This window comes from Meleagris gallopavo, chromosome 29 (genome assembly GCF_000146605.3).
Source record: "Meleagris gallopavo isolate NT-WF06-2002-E0010 breed Aviagen turkey brand Nicholas breeding stock chromosome 29, Turkey_5.1, whole genome shotgun sequence".
Lineage (NCBI taxonomy): Eukaryota > Metazoa > Chordata > Aves > Galliformes > Phasianidae > Meleagris > Meleagris gallopavo.
This window is the reverse complement of record NC_015039.2, coordinates 3950822-3960215: the sequence shown is the minus strand read 5'-3', so window position 1 is coordinate 3960215 and position 9394 is coordinate 3950822. Positions and strand designations below refer to the sequence as shown.

At 57.6% G+C, this 9394-nt stretch overlaps 1 protein-coding gene across 1 annotated transcript in view; it reads left to right on the top strand.

Annotated features, from left to right (window-relative positions):
* Positions 1-533: 533 nt before the first annotated feature.
* The window catches only part of DHX58 (DExH-box helicase 58), a 30896-nt gene continuing 22035 nt past the window's right edge, over positions 534-9394 (top strand). The window contains exon 1 of the mRNA XM_010724723.3: positions 534-801. Coding sequence (XP_010723025.2) covers positions 534-801 — 268 coding nt within the window. The remainder of the gene's footprint in view (positions 802-9394) is intronic.

The following is a 9394-nucleotide window of genomic DNA, read 5'->3' as shown; positions in this document are numbered from 1 at the left end:
TGTCGGCGCCGGAGCCGCGTGCCTGCGTGTGCTCGGCATGGGCAGCTGCCGGCTCCTGCGGTAACGGGATCTCAGGGCTCGGGTGGCCTCCGTCTCCCCAGGGCTCTGCTCTGGGTGTCCCAGCGGTTCCCACCTCAAGGTCATCTCCTGGAGCCCGGGCAGCGGGGACGGCGCATCTGTAGAGCGCGGCCAAGGGCGGTCCCCGGTGACCCCCGGCTCCACGGGAAGCTCCTCCCTGTCCGTCCCCGCGCGGGGCTCGAGCTGCTGATGCACGTAGGTGCCGTTTACTTGCGACAGGCATCTACTCAATGAGGGCGAAAAAGTGCTTGAGGGAGCAGTGCCTGCAGGGAGGATGGGCTGTGGGACGGCACACAGCTCCCACCAGCTCAGTTTGTTGGCTGTATTGAGCTGGTTTCACCCCGCTCTGCCTCTGGTCCATCCACGGTGGTGTATGGCAGCGAACAAGAGAGGTTTCAGCAGACATGGGCTGCGTTTCTTCACCTTGCCCGGTCCATCCTGGTCCGTCTGTCCTGATGGCGGGTCTGTCCTTCCCCCCCACAGGCATGAAGCGACCCCTGAGCCCATCCCACAGCCCTGAGAGCGGTTTGAGGCTGCTGGAGGTGTCGAGCTGCCTGCCCGAGCAGCGCATGAAGCGGGAGAAGAAGCACCAGTCGTTCACACTCTGCGAGGTCTGCAACATCCAGCTGAACTCAGCCGCGCAGGCGCAGATCCACTACAATGGGAAGTCCCACCAGAAGCGCCTCAAGCAGCTCAACAAGGGCAAGATGCCGGCGGCCCAAGGTAGGAGCTGGGCTGGTGCTGCCCGGGGGCTGCTCGGGGCTGGTGCTCCGTGGGTACAGCTTGGAGACGCTGCGTTGTGTCCTTGGTGCTGCTTGGTGCTGTTCCTGAGCTTTGGGGACTTCCTGACCCCGTTGTCACTGCTGGTCCTCGTCGGATCTGGCTCTGTTGGACGGATGGATGCACAATGCGTGCCGTCCATTGAGCTGGGTGCCGGTGGGCCCGGAACATCTCGGGGTTTGTTTGTCATTATTTCTGTGGGATCGTTCCTGTGCACACAAGAAGGGGCTGTGCGGTGCCTGTCCCCCAGCCCAGCAGTGGCACAGGGATGCAGCAGTGCTGTGCCACCAGGCCTGGCACTTCTACAGGTGGGATGGGAGCTTGCAAGGACTCGTTGCCATCTGCTGGCATTCACGTGACCTGCTCTCTCCGCAGCTGATTGCTGCGGGATTTTTTCCTGCATGAAAGCAGCAAAATGTGCCAATAAATGTCACCCTGCAATGAGGGTTGACTACATCTGAGGGTTTGTGTGTGTTAAACAGCAAACCAGAGGATCTGGCAGTGCTGGGGCTGTGCCCATTGCCCTGAGCTGGGGCAGTGCTGGGGCACCCCTGGGCTCCGTCACCATTTGGGAACTGAGTTGCAGCCTCCTGGGCTGCTTCCTGTGACTGTCCTCCTTTTCTTATGGTCTCATTACTCATTGGATTAATGAGCTGAGGTCATCCAAGTGCTTCAGAGGCTGACTGGTGCCTTTACCTGGATGAGGCTGTGCTGAGATGGGGGTGCTGAGCTCTTGTAACACCACATCTCATGGCTGCACCCTGCTGCGGTTCTGTTGCTCATGTGTTGTTTCCCCTCTGGGAGACGCTGCTCTGAAGAGCAGTAAGTCCCAGTCCTATTTTTCTGCCAGGAAGTGTTTATTTAATAACATTTAAACTGTTGGCAAATAAACATACCAAGCTGTTACAAACACAAACCAGCAAGCAATGGGCTCTGGGGTAAAATGTGCCACTCGTGGCTGGCTCACAGGTGGGGCAGAAGGATGCACAGTGCAGTGCTGGGCATGGCTGTGGGTGAGGGTCCGGCTGCAGCGCAGACCCTGGGGAACAGCCCACAGAGATTCTTGCTCCCACTCTTGCTGAAGACCGTGCAGGCTGCAGCCATAAATTCCTAGCGTGGCAGCTGTCATCTGCGTGCCAAATCCCGCGCTCCCCGGTGGTGGTTTTGTTTGAGCAGGGCCCGGATATGCAAAGGAGCTGCTCTGTTTATCATCATTTACTGACAGATGGAAATATTGCCTGCTATGTTAATGGGAACGGAGCTCATAAATTCCAGCCTGCACTTCCAGGCTGTGCCCCAGGCCCGCTTACGGCTCGGTGGGCAGATGCCACTGGCACGTTCCTGCCGAGCCAAGGAATCTCGCTGCGTGCCGCCCTTGGCATGCCAGGTGAAGCCCAAAGTGCTCGTGCAGGGCTGCCATTCGCTCGTGCAGGGGGACTGCAGCAGCATCTGCTCCTTGCTCCGTCCCATCCCTCTGCTGTCCCCAGCAGGGTTCTGTGCTCATCCGGAGCCGACCTTCTCCTCCACGCTGCTGTTTAGAAATGTCACTTCCAGCTTTGTCACTGGCAACCTCTCCCAACCTCCCGGAGCGTGAGCCTGTGAGGGCACGTGGCTGCGAATGACAAATTGGGGCTGGGACCAAACTGATGTGATGCCCACATCCCAGGGCTCAGTGCCACCCTGCCCCGCAATGTCCCCGCAGTGTCCTGGCACACACTGGGGGAGGGCAGGCTGATGTGCCAGAGCCCGAGCAGCCTGGGGGAAGGGGCCGGTTATTAAAGCACTGCATTAAGTGATATAATTGAGTTAGACAAAGACAGAATATTCCTCTGAGCTGGAATCTCCGTCTCGTGCTGACATCCACAGCTACATCAAAGGCAGCACTCAGCGTTGCTGCGAGATGCGCTGCTCCCCCTGGCTCTGAGCAGTTCTTTCTGCAAAGGCTGTAATCACTCACAGTGCGTGGAGCAAAGCTGGGGAGGAGCGTGGCTGGCAGACAGATGCAGTAATCAGTGTTATTACAATTTATTAGCTCTACGCCGGAAAGACCCCCAACTTAAAAACAAATTATTGTTCATTGGGCATTTTCCTACAAAGCAAATCACAGTTCTGTTGTCTCGTGTTGAATTGCTGAGCAGGCAGCAATTAGGTATTGCATGCCCACAGATGAAGGATGTTTTCATGTTGCAGATGCCAGCTCAAACCCAAGTGGGTCACGAGTGCTTTAATTACTGCCTGGGACTGTCAGAGGTGTCCGAGATCGCTCCGTTTGCTGTCACTGCTACCCGAAAGGAGCAGACCCCATCATTCGTGGTGTCGTATAAAGATGCAGCTCCCCACCCACACATTTGCAGGCTGCACAATGTGCTTCCGTGCAGTGCAGGGTGGGCAGGGCTGGGCCAACCCCGGGGTCTGGCTGCGGCCGCTGACACTCCGTGCCACTGTGTGCCCCAAAGCCCCAAACCTTCACTCCAGAGCTCTCCTTGCAGCTCCCTTGGGTCCCTTTCTACCTGCCTCAGCAGCACAGCACCAAAATAACTTTTCCTTACAAAGCAAAAGAATTCAGGTTTCCCCAATTAGCTGCTGCCATGTCTGTCCGCGTGCGTTTGCAGAGCAGAAGGGTTTGAGATGCGCAGAGAAATCGCTGTGACAGCTTCAGCATCGCTCCGGCTCTGCAGCAGAGGGGACGGCCGCTGGGGGGGGGCAGGGGGGCTGGGGGTCCAGGCCCGGGGGGGGGCTGGGGGTGGCAGATTGGCAGTGCTGCACAGTGCGCTGCTGCTTTTGGGGGCGTGCGGGGGGCTCGGTGTGCTGCCTGTGGACTGAGAGCAGGCGACCCCAGGCACTGACCCCAGGAGCTGAGCTGGGCGAACCGGTACTGACACGGCGCTGCACCACAGGGAAGAGCCCTGGGCGAGGTCAGGGCGGTGCTGGATGGATGGGGTCGGTTCGTCTGGTGTCGCTTCTCCTGGTGCGAAGCAAGAGGTTGGGAGCCAGCAAATGAAGGTTCCCTGCGGCTTTTGCACTGAGCGCGTGGGGCTGGCTCAGAGCTGTGCTTTTTGCTGGGCTGCGATAATCCTGCTGGTAGTCGGGTCCAGAGAGCCCTCCTCATCTCCATCTGGAGAAGCAGTGCCCCAGCGTGCTCTTACTGTGGGCAGCGGCTGCTGCTCTGCATCCCAAAGGTCAGCGCTTCCTCCTCCTCCTCCCTGCAGCTCCGTGCTATCGGATCTCTTCAGCTGTCGGTTACCAAGAAAATGGGTGCTGAGCTAATTGTTTTTTTTTATTATTATTATTTCACGTTATGCATGGAATCCTCTAATTGTCTTTAATAAACAGAGCGACGCTCTGCGGTGCTTTATCTGCCATAAAATCCAGTGCACTGATTTTAATCCCGCATGTTTGCATATTGTTTGAGCCTAATTGGAGAACGGAGCCTTGAAGCTCCGTGCATTGCTGTGCTCTGAAGAGCCCCATGCAGGGGGACGGGCACTGCGGGGCCGGTGAGCTCCCAGTGAGCGCTGCACGGCCGGAGCAGAGGAGCCCAGGGGTGGGCGCTGCCTCAGAGCTGCACCGCAGAGCTGCAGAGGGGATGGTTGGCTCCTCGTCCTCCCCTTCAGTTCCTGCGGGGCTTCGCTGCCTTTTCCCGCTTTGGGATCTTTTAGGAGAAATTTGGCAGGAAAGCAAAGGGTACAGCTGGCCCCTGAGATGCGCTCGCAGCGCTCTCTCCCTGGCATGGCCGAGTGCGTCCGTGATGGTAACGTCAGCTGATGGGATTAACTGCAGAGATCAGGGCACGGCGGGCGGGCGTCAGTGCGCTGCGCACTGCGGGCTCTGCTCCGCCTCTGCTGGGCGCCGGGAAGGGCACTCCTGCTTCCCCAGACCTCCACGTATATAACTGTGTATATCTACATCTGTACACATACATATAATATACATATCTTATGTATTTCTTCACTCTCCATCCAACCTTCGCTCCGGGCCCCCCAGCACATGGAAGGATCTCTGACCTTTGGCTGCCCATTGATGGCACCACACAAACACAGCTCACTGCTTGAGCTTCTGTGACTGCAGTGAAGGCGGACGCACACAGCCCGGCTGCTCGCTTCAGCATCGTATCCTGGGAGTCCACTGTCCTTAATTTTGGATTTCGCTGTAAATTTCTTCCATTTGGTTTGCTAAAATTGTTTTATGGCTACTGAGCTCGGGGATGTGTCACACGTGATCTTAATGAGGAGCGGATTAGGAGCGATGGGAAATGTGTGGCCACAGAGCAATTTGGTCTCCCGTGGAGCTCAGCAGATTTGGGAGAGGGAATCCTGGGGTTTATTCTGGAGGAGAACGCAGCAATGGGCGCAGTGAGCCCAGAGCACAGCACTGCACCGTATGGGAGCAGTGTGGGCTCTGCGCATGGCTCTGCAGGGGAGAAGAGCGGGGCACATAGCTGTGATGAAACCAGGAGCAGTGCTGGGGAGAGGTGGGTAGGATGGAGCAGGATCTGCGCGAGCACAGACTTGTGGGTAGCATGAAGCTGTCAGTGCGATTTAGGGCCGGCTGCTCGAGCTGGTTTATGTTCCCAGACAGTAAGTCGTAAGCAATAGACCATTTTCTATGAAGAGATGATCTCCCCTCGTCACGCTGTATGTCATTTTCCCGGGGTGATCTCTCCTTCCTGTGAGATGCTGCGTGTGCAGGGGGAGAAATCGGGATTGGGGCGAATGGAGGGAACTGCAGCAGCCGACCCACAGCAGGGCAGCGCAGCCCGCAGGGCACAGGGCACGGGGTCAGCTGCTGCTCGAGGTCTGTGCGGTGGTTCTGGGGCCGCCATGGACTCCCTGCCCCGCTGAGCACCGCGCTGTTTCGGGGCACTGTTTGCTCTGCTGCTCGCCTGGAGCGGGAGCGCATCATAATTAACGCTGGCGGCCCTGGGGGTAATTAAAGCACCTGTGCACAACCGGATGGGTGCAGCCCTGCGCAGCACCTCTGCTCAGAGCAGGGCTGCCGCTGAACCGCGCTCGTTGTGCCGCACTGAGGTCTCCTTCCCTCCCGCGGCCCCGCGTTGCTCCCGCTGTTACAAGACTTGCACGCAGCTGCAGTGCACCCAGAGCATCACCGTGAGGCCGTGGCACGGCTGGAGGCCTGAAAGCAGGGGGGACTTGGGCCAAGCGCTCATTTAGTGCTGCTTGGGGCTGTGCTGCTCAGGAGCTGCTCCTGCAGGGACGGTCCCAGTCTGCAGCGGGTGGGGGGGTCCCTCTCCTCCTAAATCAAAGGGAAAATATGACACGGTCTCTGAAACCCTTCAGGTGTAATTTCCGTGCCTGCTCCTAGTAATTAAATAGTTTTAGGTCATCGGTTTCTCCACCTATTTGCAGCCCTGTCCTGGATGCCTCTGTAATTAGGCATCTCGCTTTGAAAGGAGAGAATTAATGCAGGGGTCAGGGCAGAAAAGGCCAAACCCACAGCTTTGTGTGGGCACCCATCTCTGTCCCCTGTTTGGGTGGCACTGCGTGGGGCCCCAGTTTGATGCAGCAGACACGGGGAGCCCACTGCTCTGCTTCCAGCAGCGACAGTCCTGTTGGTACAGGGAGAATGTTGTCAGAGCACCTATTTCAGTGATTTTAAGCTTTTTCTTTTTTTTTTTTTTGAGGTGAATCCTTACTAAAACGGGGAGGAAAATAATGATTTAATGCCTTGTACTGCAACAAAAAGAGCATTAATGGAGTGTTTCCATTGCTGAGGCTTCTCCCAGGAGCTGGGATTAATGAAAGGGCGATGTTGTCGTCTGCTCCTGACGCGGTGCAGATGAAAGCAGCAGAGAAAAGCTCAGCCCAGGTGTGTGCTGGGGGCACGGGCAGCACGAGGAGACCCTTTGTGAAAGCTGGGGTTAAACATCAGCACTGCGGTGGAGCTCTCGCACTGACCCCGGCCATGGCTCCACTGCAGTAAGCGGCACGGCTGCCCCAGTGCATCACTTCGCCCTTTGTTTGGATGAGTGCACGCACAAATCTCCAGGAAGAATTCATTTAAAAAGTAAATTAATGACTTAATTCATTAAAGGATCAAGGGATCCCGGTTTTAAAAACAACCTCTGCAGTTTTGACCGGCAGCAAACCCCCTCCTCTTTGTGTGGAACCCCGGGGGAGCTCGGCCCTCCAAATCTGTTATCTCCCCCTGGGGGGCCGGGAGCAGGAAGGTCAGCGCTGCCCTCCTGCACCACCGCCGCTCACTGCACGCCTGAGCCGCTCCACTTATGGCTGCACTCAAATTACAGAGCAGAAGGAAAACTGATACGGGTCCTCCAGGTGTATCGGTGCTGATCCTATCTGGCGCCTTTCACCCCCAAATTATACCCTAAATCCTCGAGAACAAAGCTGGCCAGGAAGCCCCGTCAGTCCTGGGGGAAGCTTCCTGCTGGCGCTTTATCCCTCTGTCTCCTTTCTAATTTATTTAGAAGCTCTTTGCCGGATTGGGTTGGTGTTGCCAGGCTGCTTTGGGAGACTGCAAACTTGTGGTCCCACTCACGCGCCAGGCTGCGATGCTGAGGTCAGTGGGGTTCAGCAAACCCCTCTATAGCAGTTCCTGGAGTCTGTCCTCACCCAGAGCCTGCTGACAGCCGTGCCACCAGGGCCACCCCTGCCCAAATGGGAGAGAAGTAGAGGAGCATCTTTGTTCAGGATCCTTGGAGCCAGGAGAAGTCCCCCTGCTCTACACGTGGCCTCTGGGAGGGGAGGATGCTGTGGGGGTTGCAGCACAGGCAGCGGTGTAGGCGGCCCCCCGTGCAGCCCACATCCTTGCAATGAGGCCCACACTTCCATCACTCCTTCCTCCTCATGCTCTGCCATCAGGGCCCAGAATTTGGCCGACAATCCGTGCCAGAAGGTGCAGCACCTGGTGCAGCAATGCCTGTTGGCACTGCTTTTATCCGGGACACTGATATTATTTGGCCTTCTGCAGCCACTGAGAAGCCCTGAGCACCCCCAGCTCACAGCAGCTGCTTGCTGGGGAAGGAGCAGCTCCATGCTGTGCTCTGCTGGGTCCCGGCACCGGGCAAAGCAGGTTGGGGACCCGGTGGGAGGACGTGTGTCACTGCCCCATACAAATATAGCAAGCTATGCAGGCCGGACCCACGGCTGTGCGTGGGGGAATTCCAGCTGCAGCTGGGCAGGGGAGAGCAGGAGGCGTTAATAGCAGTGGTCTGTAATCAGTACCTGCAATTAGCATCTCCTCCAGCTGGCCGCAGCGGCTCAGCCATAAAGCACCGCGCCGGCCCACGCCGCGTTTCTCTCCCACCCCTTCACTTCACGGCACGGTAATTCTGTCCCGGTCCTCCCTGTGTGCCGGGCTGAGCTCAGCACCCTGCAGAGCATCGCTTGTCGCTCGCATCGCCGGGCAGAATTCTGGGGCTGGGCTGCAGGGCGCCGCTGAGCAGGGAATGACTCCAAGCTCCCCCCCATCGGGTGTCAGCCCCGTCCTCGTGGTCTTTACACCTCCGTGTTCCCTCTGCCTAATGCTCGCTGGCAGTAACGCCAAACTGCTGCTGACATTAAAGAAATTAATATCAGGTTTAAATAGCCTGCTGGGAGTTGGCAGCGGGCGCTTCGGACCCAGCTGTCAATTTCAGATTAGCGAGTGCCCGGCTAAACTTACTGCTGCTAATGACCCTGAAAGCAATACCCTGTGCCCAGCGTGATCCTACAGCACCAAAGCATCAGAACCTGCCCCAAAAGTGCCTGCTGGGGCAGCGGCACCTGGGGTTGGAGTGTTCTGCTGTTCATGCTCCTGCTCTGCTCGTACCTGAAGGAGACACACTCCTGCCCAAAGCTTTGAATTGTCTGCTTGAGGAAAGTATTTAAATTCCTCCCAGTTCTCTCCTTCCTTTCATCCTTGGGCTGTACGGGGGCTGACAAGATTGCTTTCCTCTTTTCACAAGCAGCTTTTTCATCGTTTCTCCCTTTAAAAGGCACTGTGCAATCAGGTTGTGAAGCTCTCCTCCCAAGCAGCTGCTGAGGCTGTGAGCTCAGCCCAGGCAGTGTGCGGGCACGGGGGGGTGCTTGCTGGGCCCCAGCTTTGCTGATAGAAATGGAGTGGGGGACCACAGATCTGTGGGGCTCATGCAGAGCACAGGGTGCAGGAGCTGGGGAAGCCCCAACCCACTGCCCTGGGACCCATCCCCAGGGTCAGCCCCACCACGCTGACTCCCATGCAGAGTTGCCTTTTATTTTTCCTCTAAGGGAGAAATGAGTAATGAGGAGCTCGGGTGCAGGTGTGGCTGGGAGCCGTGGTTTGGGGGTGCACTGCTGGGCAGGGGGGGCCTGGAGCTATCTTGGGGATAACAAAAAGGGGTGAGTGGTGGTGTGGGGTGAGCCTTGTGTCCTGAAAACCCCTGGGCCTGCGGGAGCTGCTCGAGGTCTAAAGCAGGCTGAAAGTGGCAGGGGGATGTGCGTGGACACATGCAGGACGCGGAGGGCCTTTGGACACAGGGGTTCCTGCTGCGGGGAGCTGCTCTGCTCAGCCCGCGTAGCGCAGCCGTGCTGCCCCCGGG